At 45.0% G+C, this 22,973-nt stretch overlaps 1 protein-coding gene across 4 annotated transcripts in view; it reads right to left on the reverse strand.

Annotated features, from left to right (window-relative positions):
* Positions 1 to 10,282: 10,282 nt before the first annotated feature.
* The window catches only part of LOC306838687 (voltage-dependent T-type calcium channel subunit alpha-1I-like), a 129,283-nt gene continuing 116,592 nt past the window's right edge, over positions 10,283 to 22,973 (reverse strand). For all 4 annotated transcript variants that reach the window (XM_079367008.1, XM_079367010.1, XM_079367009.1 and 1 more), the window contains 4 exons: positions 19,125 to 19,262; positions 16,370 to 16,574; positions 15,177 to 15,412; positions 10,283 to 14,564 (listed from right to left, as the gene is read on the reverse strand). In XM_079367008.1, coding sequence (XP_079223134.1) covers positions 13,833 to 14,564; positions 15,177 to 15,412; positions 16,370 to 16,574; positions 19,125 to 19,262 — 1,311 coding nt within the window. In that variant the 3' untranslated portion in view covers positions 10,283 to 13,832. The remainder of the gene's footprint in view (positions 14,565 to 15,176; positions 15,413 to 16,369; positions 16,575 to 19,124; positions 19,263 to 22,973) is intronic.

Raw genomic sequence — 22,973 nt, forward strand, 5'->3', positions numbered from 1 at the left:
AATTGTAACTTTCGACATTGATCTTCTTTTTGAGTCACCCCAATCAAAGACGTGTGGACACACCTCTGCTCAGCAACATGCCCACAAAGCCACCTGTCAGAACCGCAGGATCAATCCACTTTAAAGCTGCCTCTTCATTATTTTCCATCTACAATCCTGTGAACAGCATGAGATGCCCAGGTGTGGTGCACAGCTGGAAAAGAGGAGGAGAGAGGGAGGCTCATACTCAACACTATACAGAGTGAGACAACCATTATGTCAATATTAACATGTGCAAATTTCAAATGCAGGTATAGACTGTCATTAAAATGACTGCTGTAATATTGAGTGCATGAATAACAGGAGAGAAACGTCATTAAAGATTGGATAAGAAATCTAGCGTTCTTTAGCGTTTTTCACCCAATGTTGTTTTTTTTTGGTGGCCATTTTTAGACAGGGCAGCTGAAGCCAGACAGGAAGAGATGAACCCCACAATCCTGCAAGGACAGCCACTTCCTCTGTTCATGGGCTGTGCATCATAACAGCGAGGCTGTACAACTGTCAACCGTATTCAGAAGAGAGCGGCGGATACAGGTCAGGTTCAGCAAAGCAAATTAGAAACTTCACAATTCTGCATAATTTTAAACCTTGAAATAATTTAAGAACAGTTTTATAATAAAATAAATACATTTTTAAACCAGGCTGTTAATTTCTGCAGTGGAGTTGGTTGTTTTAGAGATTTGACCTGAAATAAGCCTCTAGTGGTCATTTAAGGTACAGCAGATTTTGGACTGTACTGTAGGTGCAAACACACACTGCTGCTCGTGTATCTGCTTCTCCTGTTGGTCTGTGTTTACACCATACTAAAAACTTTAAACAACATATGGATGTGAAGTGACGAAGAGCTGTGCACACCAAAGCCCCCTCGGCATTTCCAACATCATCCCCCACCTGCATGCAGAGCGGCAAACAGCGAGTGGACATTTACTTAACTCTCCTTTAGCTGACTGCAGACCATATGTGCAGGAAAGAGAACATCTGCCACCGAACAGGGAGGACACACACACACACACACACACACACACACACACACACACACACACACACACACACACCTACACACACAACAAGGAACAACAGATCTGGAACAAGATGGATCCCCCCGGGGAGAGCTGAAAAGGGTCACACTACACATTTCCAGTTTGTTAAACTAATAAACCAAAGAAATTAGCCGACAGCGGCCCATGAGACCGTGCAATTTACAAAGTACCTGAAATAATCCGTAACCTGATGCATCGACAAAAGAAGTCCAACTGGATTTCAGTTTCAGAGGTTACTTAAACTTAAAGGAGGAACAGCTTGTTATCTCTGTGGCAGTAGAATTAATACTTCCTTTTACAGCCATATCTGCTTTTTTAAACGCACGCGGCGGCTGGAGCTCAGTGGTGGTTTTCTGCAGCAACATGTCCCACGTGTCCTTGGGCAAGACACTGGACCCTGCATTGCTGCGGCGGCGTGTGGATTACTCCTGACGGTCTCTTTACACAGCAGCCTCGACCATCAGTGTGTGAGCTGCACACTACACGAGCTCAGCTCCATTTACCGTTTATCAACACAAATAATTAACAGGCAGTTTGAGACGCCCACACCGTCACAACCTCTCGTCCTTTTTTTACTATTCATTTAGAGAGCACCTTTAATAAATAAATAAACCTTTAGTAGTCAGTTTTACCGGCTGTTTCAGGCTCAGTATTTTTTTTATTTTTTTTTAATCATTTACCAAAAATAGCATTTACATGGAATAATGAGTTGGCTGAGAAGTTGTTTCTTCTCTGATTCATTTTTAACATAGGTTGGCCTTTTTTTTTTTTTTTTTTTTTGCCTCATCTACGCAGCAGCTGTGTGAAAATGAGAAAACGTGTCGCTTAATCTGTTCTTGTTAGGATTCTGAATGTGGAGCCTTTACTGTTTATTGATAATATTAACCAGTATGAAACTGCAGGCTGACACATCTACACTTTCTTAAGCTCGTAATCTGTGATAGCTGTTTTGGTAATGAAGGAGTGAACGTGTTGTCCACCCATCACTGTATCATCTACAGCTTCATCACGGTGCTTCTCCTCACCTACAGACGAGCTGAAGATCCACAGTGAGATCTGAGCGAGATGACAGCTGGAACAAAGATCTCTTGATTAGATTCTGATTAATCTATTTAATTGCCCCTCGTTTGCGCGGGTGAGTAAAACTGAACAGGTGAGCACCGTGAGTTACGTGTAAAATGATGAACACTTATTGGACACAATCACCGCCTTCGTGCACGCCCTGCGCCGACCTCCAAGTGGCGAGAAAGCGTGGACAACATGGAGCGAGAGGAGCACAGAGGAGACATCCTTCCTGTGTGGATCTTTGGAAAGCGTCTCTAACACTTCTTATGAATACACAAATAATGACTGATGGACATTCAGCATGCTTTACTCGTCTCTTATTCTGTTTCTCTTTATCGACATTTACTCATCTCGATTCAACGAACAATAAAGAGCCTTCTGTCCGCTGATGTGATCCCACTGTTCTTTGATTTGAATGAATTAAATAATGACATGTTGGATACACCTTTTCTTCGTAACTCTCAGCTCCACCTCCTCAGACAGAGCAGAGCTTGTGCCTTAAACGACAGACGTAGACCAGAAAAGTGGACCTCATGTCATGACCATAAGTTGGAAAGGACGAGAAAAAAAAACAACCTTCGGAGGTCATGTTAACATCTCCGTTATTAATCTTCTTTCTTCTATATCAATCATTTCATAATTTCATCACCTTGAAACACCCCCCCACCCCCGCCCCCCTCTCTGCCTGTTAGTATCTGCCCTCCCCTCATCTCACTTCCCTCTGCATGAGCATCAAAGCCACAGACATCAAAAGTGTAACATGGACTCATTTAAATGCAATTACCCCTCCGTTCATGCTAGCAGGACTGAGAACCCCCCCCCCGCCACACACACACACACACACACACGCTGTACATTGAGACACACACTATCTCATTGCCTCTTTTAAGTGTTAACATGATCCAGTCCAACACGACTGATTATAACGTTATCAGTCGGCCGTCCCCTGAAACATAACTGAGGAAAAACAATCCAAACAGGGAATGAGTTAGAAGTGCTCTGCGTGTGTTTAATTGAGTGTTCGTCATTTAGCCGTACTGAAGCAGAATGAAGGGTGGTAATCTGCCTCTTAGACGAGTTGAGGAAACTCTCACGGCTTCATTTATGTGTTATACAAGACTCCTTCGGATGTCACATGGTCTTTGTGAGCTAACAAAGAAAAGTTGTTTTTTTAAGGTGAATATACAAAGTCTCTATTCTGTAAAAAAAAATGCACGTTAAAGTTTGGGTTAGTCAAATCTCGTCGCTGTCTGCCAAAGTTAGCCTTGTTGGTATAAAATAAATTCTCACTTTGTGTTCATGTTCTGAGCTGCCAGGACGAGTTGGCAACACAAACATGTATAATGATTCAATGTTGAGCCCATATGTAATCTCTCTCCTGCTTATGTTTCATTTCTCCTTCCTCTCCAGCTGTCACCTCGGGCTTTGATTACGTCTCTCGCTCGTTCGTCTCCTCTTAGCTCTTACACATATTTTCTGACTCCTTTTCTCTGTTAACCCTTTCGCCCTTTGCTCGCCTCTCCTCCGCCCTCACCCTCTACACCTGACCCTCACCCTGTTTGTGCTGCAGGGTGCAGACAGGGCGGAGTGTTATTTCAGCACAGTAACATCCTGTGCATGAAGTGGTGGCTTCAGTTTCACTTCCTGGGCTCCTGTGGATACAGAGCATATGCTCAAAGGCTAAATATGGACGCTTTTCTTCGTTGGACTTTAGAGGATAGCAATGCGACACACTGCTTTTCTTTTCCATTCTTGCTGGAGGGTTTTTTTTTTTTGGCACCTCTCTTCCCTGCTTTCTCCATTTTCTTTCACCTCATTCATCTCCCCAACCTGCTTTTGTCCGCAGCGCTCTTCTCTCTATTTTTCTGTCTTTCTCTTGCTCTCCAAGCTCAGTCTGTCTGTCATTGATAGCGTACAGTACAGACACAGGCAGAGCCAGGACAAAAGTCCACATTTGCAACAAAGTAAGCCCTGGTGGCTTCTTGAAGGAGGGAGCACTTGACGATCAACGGGTGCTCAAAACTTCATTTGCGGCAAACATGGCACTGTTTTCTTCTTTTACTTCTTTCTCTCTCTCTCTCTCACACACACACACACACACACACACACAGCATGCAGGCTCTTAGGTAAACAGGGCAGACAGGCTCTCTGGTGGAGGAGAGATGCTTGCCCAGTGTGCCTACACGCTCAGCAGAGCGCCTAATTGCAGTGATAAATATGAGATGTTAGAGATGGGAGAGAGAGAAACTCTCCTCGCGTGAACCTTAGGGAGGGTGGTGGCTGTTTAATGGGCTTAACACAGAAACACACAAATGGACTGTACACACATACACACACACACACACACACACACACACACACACACACACACACACACACACACACACACACACACACACACACACACACACACACACACACACACACACACACACACACACACACACATTATATCCACAGAGGTACAAAGGCTAGAAAAATGATAATACAGGATTGCTTAATGCTGCGAGGGCCATTTTCATCTCACAAAGCCAATTCATGACACAGAAAGTGTGCATGTGTTATTAGTCAGAGCTGAGGACGATAAATGCAGCGAAGAAGTTTCAGTCTGTGGCGAGCTTAAAGCTGAGGCCTCTCTTTCATCATGGAAAGGTTTGAAAAGATTTATTCACAGCTCGAAGAAAATTAAGTGTAATTTTAATCATGTCGCCAATTATTGACCACTCGTTCTCCAAACCTAAAGGCCTAAATTAAACTAATAATGCCTAACTGACGAGGTGAGTCATCCGTGATGGCGGCGGCGCTCACATCATTACGCTAGTCTCTGTTAATGGTGAAAATCCTGTAAATGTAATCAGGGAAATGTTCTGAAAACATTTAAAGCAAAGTTCTCATTCAGCACAGAAATTATCCCTGTGATTATGCTCTGGTATAATTTAATAGGCAGGATTCTGCTGCTGTAATATTTGTACTAAAGGGGTTCAAATAATGATTATTTTTATTAGCTTCAGCTCTATTTGTTTCTCTGTGTTCTTAAGTGTTTAAAAGTCACATGTTCTCCTTTTCAGCCGGTTTAAATAAGTGTCAGAGCTCCTCAAAACATGCAAACCCCTCTATCTCAGCCCTGCTCAGAACAGGCTGTTTCTGTGTCTGTAGCTTTAAATATGTAAATGAGCTGTGTCTGACCACGCCCCCTCTCTGGAAGGGCTCGGATGTACTTGCTGCTTTCTGGCTCCATGTCCTATTGTTTACGGTGAGAAGGCAGACTCAGAGGGCAGAACAAACACCTAGCTGTGGGAGTGTCACCCACCTGGGGGAGGGGCTACTGCCCTTTGTGATGTCATGAAGGGAAAATCTCCAAACGGCCTGTTTTCTGAAAAGTGGAGCAGGCAGAAGATGGAGAGGATGGACTTTTTCTTACTTTGGTAAGTGAATAGACATGTTAAACATGGTAAAATTTATCTTGCAAAAATATGTCACCTTTCATATTTCTACATTTCTGATGTTTTTCTTCGTCGGTGCAAAAGACCTTGATTACACATCACCCTGTTCTTGATGAAATCCAGACACACACACGGCACAGCATGGAAATCTGCAAAGCTGTTGGGAGTAACCAGCTAGGATAAGTGAAAACTTTGTTAATATTATGATTTAATGAGGGGACTATGTATTTCATTTTGGCACTTTTTTTTTTGTTCCATTCTGGTAGTTGTCTATTTTTTAAAGTCACGTTACTTTCAGTCGTGTGTTGAGTCAATTTCGAGTGTAAAATTCGAGTTCTATGCAGATAAAAGAACAAAAACATTTGAATATAACTGAATTACTGCAAGCTGTTTTGCAAATTGAGAAGCCAAAGGGCGGCTGAGGTAAAAGAGAGTCAAAGCTTCATAAATACATTAGTATATATTATTACAGTATTTATTAGAGTAAACCCTCGGCAGGATTCAACAGGATTCAAGGACTAAAGTTAGTTCATGTTTTTGAACTGCAGCTCGGACTCTGATTACATTTCAGACACATGAAGATTTTTTTGAGATACAGTATATTCGGTCACATTTAAAGTGTTTGAAATTCATGAGTGTCCTCATAGTTTGCCCTTCCCGACAACCTTGTGCTGTGCATAATGAGAATGTGAGTGTGTCTGAGTTCAGGCTGATGTTGTGCCTCTTATCCTCCCTCTCACCAGGCTCATAGCACAGCATGCATCAGAGGGAACAGCCAAAAGCTCTTAACACCAAGACCCGCCACGAAGACGCAGAGCTTTTTAAGATCCAACAGGAACCAAGAGTTTCCTTCAACTGCACTCAGCAGCTCAGACGTGTTTCAAGCGTCTTGACTCATTTCCTTTAATTCAATGACAGACAGTAAATGCACGCTGATTGAACCCCTTTCAGTAAAAACCCTTCTTGGTGTGACACATTTTGTCTGCACGATAGCATGCTGAAATAAAGAGAAAGCCAGCAAAGACCTTTCTGTTTGTGCTGTGCGTTCACTTTCCCAAACAATTGCTTTGAAGTGCATGGATATTTTTCAAGGTTACCATAATTAAAGGTCCAACTAAATATCATATAAATAAATTACATAAATAAAAACTGCTGCCTTTGCTGGCTCCTTCAGAGGACAACAGAAGAACTTTCTTTTGCACACCATAATTTCAAACTTTATAACCGATTCAGCAAAGTTGCAGGAGGCAGTATCTGGTAACCTTATGTAACATCTCTTGAGTGGGCCTAATTGAATTTTTCCGTCTAAAATTTCTGCTCTGCAAACAATTTTGTCCCTGCTCGCTGCGGTAAGGAAATTTAATCTGAGCTGTGTGTTTACACCGTCATGAAGAGGGATCATTCAGGAGACTGGTTGGAGTGAAGTCACTGAAATAAAAACACTTACTGTAAGTCAGCGTGAGAAGAGTAAATAAGCCACAACAAGCACATTGCATCTTACCTAACAAATCACTGACCTCAAAAATTGTTTTTAAGTGCTTTATAAAACAAGATGTTTCACCACATCCAGAAAAATGAAGCAAACCCACAGCAGACAGAACTGCAGTACCTGTAGTGTCCACTTGAGGCTGACTTCCAAAGCAATTCAAGCCAAAAATGACTTCAAGTTTTAGAGTTTTTCCTCTTTAGTTCAGCTGCTCAAAGCAGAAAAGACGGCTCGGTCCCCCCGTCTGAAACGTTCCACATGCTCTGTTATGTTTAATAAATGAGCAACTCCTGTCTGCTATACTAATAAATCCCATTTTTACTCTGTGGAAAACTCGGCATCTGTCTAATAAGCAAACCCATTAATTTACTCTTTGCAGCATTTTTGGAGTTTTGGCCACATGGGGACCACGGGAGTAAGTGCAAAACCCAACATCAACATATCATCGGCTCTGGAGTTAATAAATGAGTAAACAGATGCATATTTCACATGTACACCTGCATACGATCACATTCGATGTAGAGTTTCCTTCCACCTCTTCAATAATGGATCTGATAATCTACGGCTTCAAGCTCTGTTTGGTCCTGTCGGAAATAAACAGCTGCCAAAATAATAAAAAAGTTCTATAAATCAGTGAACGCTGCTCGCTCTATCACACAAAACCTCCAAGGTGAGATTTGGACAACAATTCAGTTTCATCTCTACAAACACTGTGAACAGAGTTCATTGATTCTTTTTTCTTTCTTTGTTAAAGTATGATTAAAGATACGCTGAGTTTGTTGTTTTACTGTTTCTGCTCTTACTGCTCTGCTGTGAATGTAGTAAAAGGAGAGAATTACAAACTGAGTTTTTCCAGCCTTCAAAAACTGTTTTCATACGAAGGAAAAATGCAGAGTTTAAGTTGAAAGAAAGCAGCGACGCCGCAGCGTGAACTTGGATTAGGAACCTGTATTGAAAACACACAGCCTTGCATTCGCCTGAACCGACAGAGCTCCCTTCAAATAAATCTTTCCCGGCATTAACCGCTCGCTCAACACTGTTACTGTATTATTTTTTCACTATTATCTGAGAAAACACAGGCCAGGTGCTGAGAAAACCAGTCAATCATGCACAGCGAGGAATATTCAGAGAGCCTGAAAGCAGCAGTGTCAGCACTGTTCCCAATCTCCCGGTTTCAGCTGTCACTGCTTCTCCTTCTCTCTAATGGCTTTACGTCGCAGAGGAAGAGAAAGAAACGGAGAGAGGAGGGAAACTCAGTGCGTGAAGGGATAAGCTTCAGCCATTAGCACTGATCCTCGGACCGACACCCTCCCTGGCAGGAAATAGATCAAGTGCTTTTCAATCCTAACCCATATGCAAATGATCTGAAAGGTCGCAAAGGTTACCCAGCTTCCCCTTTGAATTAGTGTTGACTGGGGCAAAGTGTGGATACTGTTAATCTGTAGAGAGAGAGAGAGAAAGGCCAGGTCATGATATTGATAATGAGCGTGCATGAAAGAGAGAGAACGCAGAACAAAGAGACACTCGAATGAGAAACAAAAACCCTCTTTAGAAGTAGTTATGATTTCCAGAGCGCTCACAGTCCATCCGGAGATTGACGGCCATTCCATCTGATCTCACCCAGGCTGCTCATTTCACGGCCACCTGATTCATCCTTTTGTTGTGCCACCTTCACAACCTGCCTTTATCTGCCTGTCTCCCCGGAGCGTCTGATACGATCGATGTGCCGGGACATCTCCCCCGAGCAGTTAGCCTCCACAGCTGACAGGAGATGGCTTTCATGCACGGCCTTGATTCATGTGTGTAGGTCAGACTGATGCGATTAAATAAATGCTCCTCAGTGAAATTTTGCACATTCATAACTCTTAATATAAACCTGAAAAATGAAGCCTACGTGTTTCTAGGCTGGAACCAAAACCCGCAGAAGTCACATGCACACCCATGTTAGAAGGCCTTTCTTGACAGCAGTATTACATAGTTAAAACACACTGCATGGGGCGAAGCATCGTTAGGGGTGTGGCCAGCTAAAGGTCTGCTTAAAGCTCTCCGCCTGATGGTAGGTTGATCTAAAGTTAGGTTGAGACACAGCGAGCGCCCTCTTTGGGCTGTTTCAGGTCACCTCACTTTAAAGACACCGTGGCAGCTTTAGTGACACATGAGGTACAAAAAAAACGACTTCTCATTTCCTCACCTTTCCATGGAAGAGCTTCGATCCTCCAACAGGAAAAGAAGCAGCATGAACAAGGTGGACGCTGTGAGAAGATTCCTCCGTCTTGTCCCCAGAGACAAACACCTTCATGACATCTGTTTGGACTTTTCTAGAATTATGTCTGATAAAGCTTTAGGCTTCCATTTGTCTTTCTCTTTATTTCCAGCTACCTTTCCAAGTAACATCTTCAGCAAAGAGAACACGCGTTGACCCACTTTAATGTAATTTCTTTGTCTTGCCTGAGAAGAATCCCCCTGATTGATGCATTTGGAACATTTGTTTTTTGCGAGCCCTAAGGACGTGTTTGCTGCTGTAAACCTGCAACCTTTGTCATGCTGTACAGAAACACTATAAAGGTTACAGCTGAGACAAGACCGGTGTGTTTCCAGGTGAGATGAAAATATTCTCTTGTACCTGAGGGACTTTGATATCTCGGGGCTGTTTGCGCTGCCATGGGATGAAATCAATCAATTCGACACGCAAACCCCGAGAGGCTGATTGGATCCTGACCTTTTGGAACTCCTGTTGCAGAAGTCGTCTCGCTCCGCAAAGCGATGGAAGGCAAAGTGGAGTCAATGCCCGAAGAATTTCACCTGACAGTTGGCTTTTTTTAAAGACCTTGCATAGATCTGAAGCTTTCACATATTCCCATGCACAAACACACTCACTGTCAGAGAGACATGCAAACTTACCGTTCGCCACACACACACACCTCCACCCTGCTGCAGTGACATTTGAAGGACAGGGGGCCTGCAGGGAGAGCTGCTTCGGAGAGGGTGGACGAGGTGGAGGGCTGGTTGGGGGGGGGGGGGTGTGTGAGGTAAACAACACCTCCGAGTTCAGCGTGCATGCCTAATGCGCTCTCGCACTGGCGGCTCTGGCGAGGCAAGGATGTCGATGACAAGCTGTCTGGAGAAGTCTCCTGCTCCTGCAGCGTCTGCACTACCTCTGCGTCTCACACCGTTTGTTAGCTTTACTCTGTCCAGATGTCCATGACAGCACTTCCTGCTTTTGTGTCCCTGTCCTCTCATTGGCTGTCCTGAATCAACCCTGTGCCTGTTCCCCAAATAACCCCATTAATTAATGTCGTTCAATTGCAGCCCATCCCTCCTCTGATTGGTCGTTCAGATCTAAACAAGGCTTTTAAAGAAAAACTGAACAGCAGCTTTTACTAGACTAAAAATGTATTTTGGTCACAGCTCTACTCTCATGGGAAACATTATGTTGGAAGAAAAACACGTTGTTCTGGATGGGACTTGTTTAGTGTTCCATAGCAGCAGTCAAAAAACTGTGGGGCATCATTTCCTTTATCTTTGTACAATTTTATGAAATGCATACTAATGATATAATCATGGTCACTGGCAGCAATGCACACATGCAGATCAAAATACAAAGATATGTACAAATGTGACTTGTACACTCTCAAGTTGTGTTCAGACTGAACTCAAAGCGACTCTCGGAGGCTGAGTGACGGCGTACAGATCCATCGCACAGGAGAGGTGGACAGTTTTTATCAAGGCAGCGTGAGTCGAAGCAAAAACATGTCTGCACAAGTCGACAAGTCAAAATGTGTGCTTATCCCACGCCACTCAATTTCACATGGGGGAATTTTGCAGAGACAAAAAGATAGAAAAAAAAAGAAGAAGAAAATAAGAGTTTTTAAATCAGTCTGAGCCAACGTCATAGCACACACATACATATTGTACAAAGGCACACTCTGCTTACACACACAGGTGGTGCATCATAGGAAGTTACAGCTAACATCTGGACTGCAGGTGCATCTACTGTCTGTGGCGTAAAAAAAACAAACAAAGACTCCAGCAGTTTCATTTGTGCGAATAACGCAAGCTGCAAATTCCCTCCGAGGTCAGTCTGAGCACATCTTTACAGCTATCTTTAAAATGTTACTAGTGGTTTTTACCCCCCGACCTGAGTTCAATAACCTCATTAGTTCATGTCGTTCAATTGCAGCCCATCTCTCCACTGATTGGTCTGTGGGAGGGCAGAGGTGTGACGTGATCGGATTAGAAGCAAAAACAGACAGTAATGGATACTGTTGTGTTAGAGGAGATAAAAATCACATTGACATCATTTACTCAGGGCGTACACAGAGAACATTTATTGCTGCGTAGTCAGGCTTTAACCTTTGATGCCATATTCACTGACAAAAGGATTTGTCTCAGAGAGATAGAAGGACATATCTTTGAAGCTAAAACAGCCCTTGGTTGCTTCGAGTTTTCTCGCATTAACCTTTAATACCAGGTTTCCTCGCCGACAAACAGGACACTTCAGGAAAAGGCAATCACTTCACCTGAAGTCGTAAACACACACACACACACACACACACACATATATACTGCCTTCTTTACGATCACTCATTAATACCCAACACCGTGTGGTAAAACATAGTCATCAAAGGGATTTTGCATGATGAAAAAGGTCAGACTGGATTTTGATCACGTTTTAAAACAATCAGGACAGAAGAATCCAGAAGTCAGACTGAAGGATGGCGAGCGTCGAACAAAAGAACAGAAAAAAAATGAGTTTGCATTAAAAGATGCAACGCTTCGACGAGTGTTTCAGTGTCACCTTTTCGTCGATGAAGCACGGCGTGTGTGCGTGGAAGGCTTGCTACAACAAAGTGTGTGTGTGAGAGGAGATGAGTGAATCAAAGAAGAAGCATACTGTACTGTATTGCAATCCCAGAACCATGCTTGTGTCCAGACTCGATATGTTGTGGTGTAACTCTCAAAATAAAGCTTTCATAGAGATGCTTGAAGCTATTCCTGTTTTTTTTTTTTTAACATAGGAGGTTTAACACAAACAAGTTCCCTGTGTGCAAACAGGAATGTCTGTGAGCTCGAAGGATCCTCGTGTGCTGAGTGAATATGGCTGTTCCCATCTCTGGTTGTCCTCCGGGACTCCATCGTTTGGAAAAAAAAAAAAAAAAAGAGTCAAACAGGAACCAGTGTTCCCAGAGAGAGAGATATGTGCTGGAGGGAACAAACACTTCAGCGCACAGAGTTCATTTGAATTTTTTGCTTCTTTGTTTTATACACTGTCCACACCTTAAAAAAATGTTATAAAACTGGAAGCCATTGGCAGACAGAAAAAGTCCGAGACAACAAGTCACCGAGTCGGTACGGGTTAAATGAAACACGAGGACAAAGTCGAGACTTGCACGTGCCTACTCTCTTTTTCTAGAAAAATAGTGGAATAGAAATCATGTTACCACCCGACATTGACATCTTCTTACACTTCGGTTTATATATAAAAATCTTGGTTAAATGCAATTCCATCATGCAGTCAAGTCCATCACAAGTCCCGCGTCCAGCTCCGGTCCTAAAGCACGCAGAGAGGAAGGAGTGTGCTTCAGCTCTCACTTCATCGAGAAGCAGTCAAACTTTTTTTTTGTTTTTTTTGTTTTTGGTGCACAGAAGGCGGCCTCAAGCCGACACACACCATCGTTTCTTGTGATCGGGTTTGTCGCGTTCCATCTCCCCCCGACGTTCACATTTCTTTATTTTCGAGCGAGTCAGAGACGCTGCAGATAGAAACCCAAAATAAAACAATTTCACAAATCAGCCCATGCACAGTTCTACCTCTGCAATCTGTTTCCATTTTCCGCTGCCACTCAAGAGTTAGCTGAGCGAGGCACGAAAGCTCTGATCAATCTCCAGGTCCAAAAGTACAGAGGTGTGGTGAAGTGATGAGAATGATTTAATTCATGCCTTGGATACCTGAGGCAGTGCTTCTCACACACACACACACACACACACACAGACGCACGCACGTTGAGCACACACTCTTGAACTCTCCTCCACCTCGCCTTTCACTCTGAACTCAGCAGAAGGTCCTGTGGCAGAGTGAGTGGGACCTGTTGTTCCCGTCTGCCAGAACAGATGGACATTAGATCCGCTGCCGCTCGCCCGGCCAAACAAATCACCTGCCTCCTCCTTCCTCCTGCCTTGATATGTTCTGCCATCTCTTCGCCTCCTTCCACTCGCTTTCTGCACTGCCTCCGAGTGAAAAACACATCAAACAGTCTCTGTTGGTATGAATAGCTATTTCAGTTTGGTACTTCTATTTTTGCACTTCAACCCAAGCCAGCACAGAGAAAAGGAAACTACCGCTGAGCGACGTCGTCCTGTGTCTTTGAGGTTAAGCTCTTTGTCTCTGCTCCAGCTGACTCCCTGATAAAAATGCCCGTCCAGTTCTTCAAAAAATGAGCGAAACCTTTCATGGCCTTTCTTCAGGTACAACCCCAAAGAGGCCATAAGGAGCTATTTTCAGCCCTCGGGCTCCAACTCTTCACCGGCAGGCTAAGACCAAAACGACTCCCCCCAGCTAGCGCTAAATTGGACATGGGCTTGTCACAAATGTATAGAAGGGGGGGGTTTGAGGGTGCAAGATGAGGGTTTGGTTTCTGGATTCAAGACATCGTGTGTCGTCGAGCCTCTCTCTCAAGATGGGAGCAGAGAGAGTGAGAAGGACAGCAATGGGATTAGATCCGAGGAATGGTGAGACAAAGAAAAAGAAGACCGTCGCTTTCATCTGTTCTTCCGACAAGGCCCGACTGTTGTTTGGCTTGAGCTCTTCCCTTTAAACCCCTGCTCGCCGTCTACCAGCTCCCCTCGTCCTTCTCCTCTTCTTGTATCGACTAAGACCCCGGTCCAGGGGTTAGCCAAGAAACCTTGAGGGTCCATGATCTCCAGGCCCAGGATCTCCCTGCGGCCCTCTCTGCAGCGAGACGACAGGAGCAAACCCCCCTGCTCCAGGCTGCCTGTGCTGTTGCACTTCTTCACTGCTCCTCCGGGGTACGCCAGAGAGCTGGGCGACAGCAGCGACGTCAGCGACAAGCTGCTCAGCGTCTCTGATAAGTGTTCACTGTTCCCTGCTTGGCTGGAACCGCAACCGCCGATGGACGATCCGATGACGATGCCCAGGTCCTCGTCTGAAGGGTCGATGGAGTCGTCCCGGGTGTAGCCTGGGCTGGTGCTTCCTCTCCCGCTGCTCTGGCTCCGCTGATGTCCCTTGGTGGCCTGGAGGGTCAGGGCCGACGAAGGGCTGGGCCGCGGTCTCAGGGTCTGGACTGGCGAGGACATGTTTGTGCTGTCTTCAGGCAGGCTGATGGGACACACGAGCGGGAGGGGAGCTGTCTGCAAAGGCAGCTCCAAGTTCTGTGGTGGAGAGACGCTGAAGCTCAGTCCTTCTTCCAGAGTGGTCTGCAGGCTGCCCTCGGAGCTGCCTGTGGCGAGAGACGAGTCGCTGTGGGAGGGGTACTGAAGACAGAAGACAGAAGGGAGGAGAGGAATGAAAGAGAGCGCATGAGTCCAACTTGATCTGAATTCAAAATGTCAAATGTTTCAGGGTCAGAAAACGTCTCTGAAAACACGCCGACATGTTTGGACTCAGCGTCGTGAGCCTGACTGCATGCTGGGCACAACAAGGCCTCTCCTCTTACTGTACCTTTATATAGCAGGAAACATTAACCCATGTTCAACCAGATGAGACTTCTATCTGACACCACATAAACACTTCAACACGAGAGACTCAAATCATTTCATACAGACGGCTCCAGGAAGTAAAAAACAGAAAACAAATTAATCCTACCAAACGGGGAGGTGAACACATGTAAGCATCTCTGAAAAGCTTGGGAGCAAAACAGAATATTTGAATGGCCGATATGGAGCTGGAAGTCTTTATGACTCCTGTTTCCTCATCTCTTCACTCGGGAGTCTAATCTAACGGAGGAGCTGGATGTTCTTCCTCCCGTCCACAAGTTCTCATCCAGAGAAGCCCAAAGATTCATCTCTCTGTTCTGCAACATGATGAACCATCTAATGACCTGCTACAGCTTGACCGTCACCCCCCCCTCTCCCCCCTCTACATACCTGCGTGCAGAGCATCTTGCTGCGGACTCCCGGGGAGCGGAGCGAAGCCCAGGAGGCTGGAGAGGTCAACCTGAGGCCGCGTGTCAGGCGTAGACTCCGGCTGCGTGGAGGCGCCGGGATGGTGGCTGCAGTCGGATGGAAGAACTCTGCAGGCAGGTGGAAGAGAGGGGAGATTCCACTGGCGCCGCTTTCTCCGTCTTTATTCCTCCCCTTGTTGCTGCTGTTGGAAACGCCACCTTGAGGAGAAAACACACTCTTTCCATGTGAGAATTCACTGCGTGCATTTTTAAAAATCTGAACAAAAGAGCTGAAATGTTTCATGTATACACGTGTTTTTCTCTCATTTATTCCTCTTTGCCGCGTCGTGTTCTGGGGCTGTCGTTGGATAATCAGGTGTCTCGTCATCAGCACTCATCTAACCAATGGCGTGGCGTTCCTCCCTCACTGTCACACAATCATCGCTCTGCGCCTCTGATTCTCTCTCTGCCTTCAGTCCCTTCATGATGATGATGTTCTGCACTCCGCTCCACCTCCACCTCACATCGTCTCAGATTCATCATCCATCAATTCTCCACCCATCAGGTCTCAACAAGTCATCAGCTCCAGGTCTGCACTCCATGGGGGGGCGGGGGGATTCATCATCACACACCCCACAGAGTCCAAACGCCAGGTCACATGTCCATCTAATCCACTGTTTCTTTACTCACTCGTCTCTCTTCATTGAACTCGAGATAAACATGCATCATATGTTAACGTTGTTCTGAGACCTGTTGATTCTCTTCATGTGAATCACATGTTTAAGTTCCTGTTTCCGTGTGTTCAGGGACGACTCGCCTTCCGATGCATGAAGATGAGAAAAATGACTCCATGAATAACTTCAGACAGGCTGAATCTCGAGATGCACTCGGAACAAAAACTCAAGCTAAAGTACGGTAGGCAGCCTCCTCTTGGATTCACATGAGCGGTGTAGATGATTGACAGGTGTCATGACCTGCTTTTGTAAAGTGTCTCGATATAACGCCTGTTATGAATTGACGCTTTATAAATAAAGATTGATTGATTGATTGATTGATTGATGACACGCCCCCTTGATTAGCCAATCATTCAGGGCTAAATTAGCCACCGACTTCATACCAATGACTGTTAATGGCCGTCTGCATTCACACAGGAGCAGCATTTGGTGTTTTACTCACCGGGGCTACAGTGTGGTGAGCACATGTGTGCTTGGTGTATCTGCATCTCCATCTCCTGGAGCGAAGGCTCCGCATGGACGGCCGCACCGAGGGCCGGGCAGGGACGGCCCGAGCCCTGCACCTGACTCTCCACCACCGGGTGTGTGTGCTGACTCCCTCCAGCTGCAGCCTCCTCGGAGCTGCGGGAGTCACTGCTGCACCTCCCCTGGAACAGAACAGACGAGAAGCACGTTACACGCAAGGACTTCCTCTAAATCTCTTGGACTGATTAATAAAGGATTCATAAGTCTTACCTAACTTCATTCACAAAAGGAAGATAAATTAGACATGACGGGATTGGTTCAATACAGAAAAAAAAAAAAGATAATTATGTGCTGGAAATTGCTGGGGCTTAGGTGATGAAAAGCTTAAAATCATTTACATAGCTTTACAGCTTTAACCTCTTATTTCTCCTGCAAAGGGACAAATCTGCTTTAGGAGGATTAAAACGATATTTTGCAACAATTCCTGGACAGTCGGGAAGAAGAGGAGTCCAGGCCCTCTGGGAAGCTGCATAAATCACACACGGCCTCTGATTCACATCGGGCCTCGGGCTTTTCAGTGAAGTGCGAGTGAAGCAGTGAGAAGTGATTATGAGCTGAACAAGCCCGTTATTGTCATGTTAATGTTATATACACTGCAACAATAACCATGTGCTTATTAATGTGTGCGAGCGTGTGACGGCGGCGGCAGCTGGAAGCACGAGTTCAGCTTTTACCTCGTCATTTTAATTACCATAGTGTAGGGACTGCAGAAAGTGTGTGTGTGTGTGTGTGTGTGTGTGTGTGTGTGTGTGTGTGTGTGTGTGTGTGTGTGTGTGTGGGTAAGCCTTTGTGATTCCATTAGTGTATTGTAGCTCTGAGTCATTCAGTCCGAGCCCCTGAACAGCCCCCTTTCAAACAGGCAGCCACCCACATCCGTTCAAACCTCACACACGTTCAGCACACATGCTTTCAGCCACACACACACACACACACACACACACACACACACACACACACACACACAAACACACACACACACACACACACACACACACACACACACACACACACACACTTCTTTTCCAAACAACGCTCGACAAATAAGATGCCGAACCTGAGATCCTTTCTCACCTTCTGCCCCCCCCCCTTCTCTATTTCCCCTCCTCTAATGAGCTGAGGTTCACAGACATGCTTGGTGGTTGGAGGCTTATCTGGCTATCCAGAACCAAGGAGCATTACCCCATTACAGAGGAGGATATCTAGGACGGACAGATGATAAGGGATGGAGATATAGGGGCGAGAGGGATGTGCTGAGAAGCTGTGCAATTACCAGAGGACTCGCAGTGAGGAAGGAGAATCATGAGAGATAAAGTCGAACAGGGGGAGAGAGAGAGAGAGAGAGAGAGAGAGAGAGAGAGAGAGAGAGAGAGAGAGAGAGAGAGAGAGAGAGAGAGAGCCGCCCAGGACTGAAAACCAGGGACTCTTTTTATTTAGAGGAAAGTCGGCGACGGGAAACCGACTCAAAAGACAAGATCGTTACAACTGCTTGACAAAAAGAGAGAGAGACCTTAAGAAGAAGTTTATATCTCGAACTCACTAAGGAGCCCGCTGCAGAGAAGGATTTTATAACACTCGTTTATTTGATGCTTCCTGGAATAAATACAATCTGAGAGCATTGTGTTTTCGCCCTGTTGAGGGAGTTGAACAAAGTGCTGCAATACAGTTTGTCCAGAGACAAAGTAAAGGGCAGCGGAAAGTTTCCACAACTAGAGTTTTTATCTGAACCTTTTTTAAACACAGAAAATCTTTGCACTAGACTAAAGCTGCTTCATTTCTGTGTGATGATCCATCTCCAGCTCGTCACATTATGACAAGTCAGTTCACTTCATCGGGCTTTATTAGCATTTAAAACATACGTCGACATTGCTAAAGCTTCGAGAAAATAAAACTACGCAGAATAAAAGAAGAAACAAAGATTCAGTCGAGCTGTGCGGGGGTGCCTTGTTTTTTTTTCTCTATACAAGAACATTTTAATAAATAAATAATAATTATTTATATATTTTTAATATATTTACAGATTAATTATCTAACAAACAGAGGTGTGCAGATTTACATTGTTTTTTTTCTAAATGCAAGAAAGAAAAAAAAGAAGAAATATATAATTTAATTTAACTATATATATGTATACATATAATTAACATAAATATGAACTTTAAAGATGTAAAGTCTAAAGGTGTTTGTACAGCTGTGTGTGTGTGTGTGTGTGTGTGTGTGTGTGTGTGTGTGTGTTACAGATCTAATTAGTGCCGGGATGTTTTCACAGGAGTTTGGAGTTCAGTCTCTGTCACACACACAACTCTCAGTTTTGCTGCTGTATGTAATTCCTACTGTCGTCCTTACTGGAACCATCATAACTTTATTTGATTTTTTTTACGAGAGGGCTGACGAGCAGATGGCGGCGTACTGCAGGCAACGCCTCGTGCATATGTGGAGCATCCTTGAAAGAAAGGGATTGCCAGAGCTGCACTGCAAACTACAAATACAACAACAGAACAAATTCATCTCATCTTCTTTAATTTGGCTTCACATGAAAGTCCCACGAGTAATACTGCAGTGAATCAGCACATTTCTTTTCTTTTCTTTTCAGGAGTTTTTAGGAGATGTATTTCTCTTCTTTTTGTCTCCAGCAGTGCAGATGATCATTTCCTCTACTCAGACACACTCACACCCACCTTGCACTCTCGCGACAGCAGCTGGTAGGCCGTGTGTTCGTCCAGGCTGAGGTCGTCTGGCAGCGCCGGCGAAGACGACTTGTCTGAAAGTTGCTCCGACTTCAGCGATGCCTGCTCAATCTCTGCCATCCTGATCTGCTACAAAAATGCACCTCTGTTATACATGTCTCAAGAGTGGAAGGGACAGCGGACAGGAAGAGAACATGTGTCTGACTTCTTGTGATGAATGATTAGAGCAAGGTCTCTTAAGTATGTGTATTATATATCTGGGGTTCACAACATCCATGGATTCTGCATCTTACATGTCTGTGTACATGGATATAACATTTAAAGGATGAGCAACAACGTTCTGAGGATGGATCTGTCTTGATGCCTTCCTATCTTTTTATTGGCCGATATGAGCTTAACAGACACGACAGGCAAAACCTCCGCCTTGTTTCGATATGCTTCACCAGATGTTGACATTGCAAAGAGCAAATCCAAAATGCCGTGGCACCTGTCTGTGAAGAGAGCAGGGTGAGAGATTTCATAAAGGAATAACAGAGCTTTGTCATCATCAATGGAACAAGTATTTTCCCCGAGCTTTGAAGATATGTGACGAGAGAGGCGGGAGGCAGAGATCCAAGCAGTGCGTGTAAAGCAGCTGTGTGTGTGTGTGTGTGTGTGTGCATGATTTTGTATATTGTTGTGCACCTGCATGTACATGTAAGCATGAGAGGAAAGGTTTTTTTTTTCTTCACCAGAACCACATCATTCTGCCCTCACAGCTAACCGGGTATGTTTTCAAACATGGCTGCTGTGTGATCGGTGACCAGCGTTAAACTAGAACGCATAAAAAAGTCCTGCTACCCCAAAAAAAGAAAGAAAAAGCCAAAACATCTTGATGGCCCCCTGGTGGCTGGATGCAGTATAGGATTTAAAGCCTTCCGCCTTCAAGTCAGTTTACGAGCTGAAAACATTTCGAGCATCAACGAAGGATGTTCCTTCCACCTAATCTCTTTTAACTCAGCCGTCTAAAGGTAAGAAAACACTGAAATTGTCTGTTTGTGAACAACATATGTTGGTCTGACCACCTCCACAGACCGGTGTTAAATATGATCACACATTGTGCCGGTTGAGAGGTTCCTCTGTTCGCTCACTCGGAGCATTAACACAAGAGTCTTTACAACTCTCCATAAGAGACATATCGTCCATTTTTATATGGAGTCAATGCGTCTCTAATCCCACGAAATGACGACCAAAGAAACAACAAACCGAGCAGAGAACAATTAGACCTGAGGCGAATTACTCCAACTGTTACTCCGTCTCACTCTCTCTCATTTGTTCCAGCTAAATCTGTTTCATCAGGGCTGCAGGTAACTCGGCCCATATGGCTCTTGAATTGTTTTTAAATGAGCACGGCGTGAACCTCCTCTGTGCGCTCAATCTTCTAAGCTGACACCCTTTTTCTCTTTTCTTACCCTCGCAGCACTTTCAGAACATACCGAGCGGTGAGCTGGAGGGGGAACGTCTGGGTTCTGGGGTTTGATGCGATGGCACTGCAGCAGTGTTCCTTTAAAAAGACGGAGCGGGAAATAGCCAACGAAAAGCATCAAAGAGGGGGCAAGTACAATCCAATGAAGTGAGCCTTGGTAGCAATATATTAACATATGCCTGTAGGCGAGCGAGACAAAGGTTCATAGAGAGAGATTCATGGCTCTTATGCAGCAGTGATTTACTCGTTTCCCAGAGAGAGAGAGAGAGAGAGAGAGAGAGAGAGAGAGAGAGAGAAAGCGTTGGGGTGAGGTGAGGCAGAAGGAGAGCGATGCAACTCATTAATATGAAAGGAAAAGTTTGCAGTTGTTCTGCTTTTGTCTCCATACATCAGCCTGCACCAATACTCCAACGTGCCTGAGATTCAGGCTGTAAATAGCTTTGAAAAGTTCCCTGCGAGTCACCAGTTGGTACATTCATCGGCAGCTACTGGAAACGACATCCTCCCTCTCGCTGCATTCTCCACCGTGCCCTCAGGGACAATATAAAAAAGCATAATGGGTACATGAAGAGTTCTCACACAGTTTCTTCCAAGGTTACTGCAGATATATTGAAGGATTCAACACCACGATAAGCAAACCCCGGCAAGACCCAGCAGGAAGTGTCTGCCACACAGGCTGAGCACGGCCGGGCCTGGGAGGGTTTTATCCAACCAGCGTGACTGATATCTCCTGGCACCATCAAACGACTCAGACCACGGTGAGCATCTGAGCACCAAACAAACACGTGCACCAGTGGCTGTCTGATGGTAACAGTGACTAGCGGTAGCTAACACACATCTTGAGTTATACAACCCCACCGTTCTAAACTGATTCGAGCACAAATGAAGCGATATTCATGTCTGCTTTGATGTCGCCAAATTTGAGGGAAAACTCCTGCACTCGGTCTAAAATGCACAAAATGAAGAGCAATGTTTGGAAAATGTTTTCATGCAAATGTGACCACCAACATGGATCCATCCCTCTCCTACACGCCAGTCTTAGGAAATACTTCCCTGATGGTTAAATAAAGAGAGATTATGACGACCTTATTCGATAGCCATCGTTTTATCACGACTGGTCAGGGACCTGTTTGCTACCAGAGCTGCAGACAGCTCTGATGAAAAGACGTGATGGAAGAAATGCCTCTTAATGCTAGCATCTCAATAAATGGCAGAGGCCTTCACTGCTCCCTGCAGACTCACCAGCAGTCAGACTCAAGCTGTGGCTGTTCACAAGTCTTTATTAGGCAGCTCTTTGATGAGTGTTTTCACTGTCGCATACACTGCACCAAGGTGTTCTGCTGCACCTGCCTGTCCCCTTAAACACAACAACACAGTACCGAACGCTCAGCCGGGAGCGACTCATCTCTCTGAAAATGGCACACACCCACACCAGCTCTCCCAAACACAAACAAACAATATTCAGTTAGATGGCTGAAGAATATGAGCATCAGATACCGTAAGTCAGAGAGAGACGGAGGGAGAGCCGGAGACAGATGGAAATAGTAAGAATGCAGAAAAAGAGGAGGAGATGTGATGGTTTGACAGCTTCTGCAGACAGGCAGAAAGCAGGACTGACAGGTGGGAAGGTGTAGAGCCCAGTTACTGCCTCTTCTGAGCTGACCCGCTGCACTTTGTCATTGTGATGGACAACACAGGCACAGGACAGTACGTCTGGAAGTGTTCGTTTTATGCAGGATCTCCTGTTTACAAAATACCCCGAAATGCATGCCGAAGTCAAGGAGAGTGTTGGTGTGAGCGTGACTGCATGCACATCAGGAATGGATGCGTGTGCGTGTGTGTGTGTGTGTGTGTGTGTGTGTGTGTAAGCATGCAAAGGGCCTCATTAATCCACATTTCTGCAAAGTGAACGTTATCTGTTTTGGATATAGGGTTTAATTAAGGGCCGAAATGCCCCGTTAGTCTGTCCTATAGTAGAACATGAAGCAGCTGACAGGCTTTACAATGCATGCATTTTAATAATGCATCCCATTAAAACTGCTCTGCAGGATGAATGAAGCCCATTGTCTCTGTGTGTGTGTGTGTGTGTGTGTGTGTGTGTGTGTGTGTGCATACTCCAGAAACGTGCATGCATGTGCAGACTCCTGTGCACAAATCTTATCAGGTCTAAGACATGATGGTGGAGCATGTGTGTACATGTAAGGATGGATGTCTGTGTCTTACATTCGATCACTTGTGCGTGTGTGTGTGTGTGTGTGTGTGTGTGTCTTCACCCATCACTTGTTCTAAAAGGTTCTTGAGTAAAGCAGGTTTTAGACTCTGCCAACATCACGTACGAGTCTTCAATCCACCTGAATCTTTGTTCTCGTCTCTGC

The sequence above is a fragment of the Symphodus melops genome, assembly GCF_947650265.1.
Source record: "Symphodus melops genome assembly, chromosome: 17".
Taxonomy (NCBI): Eukaryota; Metazoa; Chordata; class Actinopteri; order Labriformes; family Labridae; genus Symphodus; species Symphodus melops.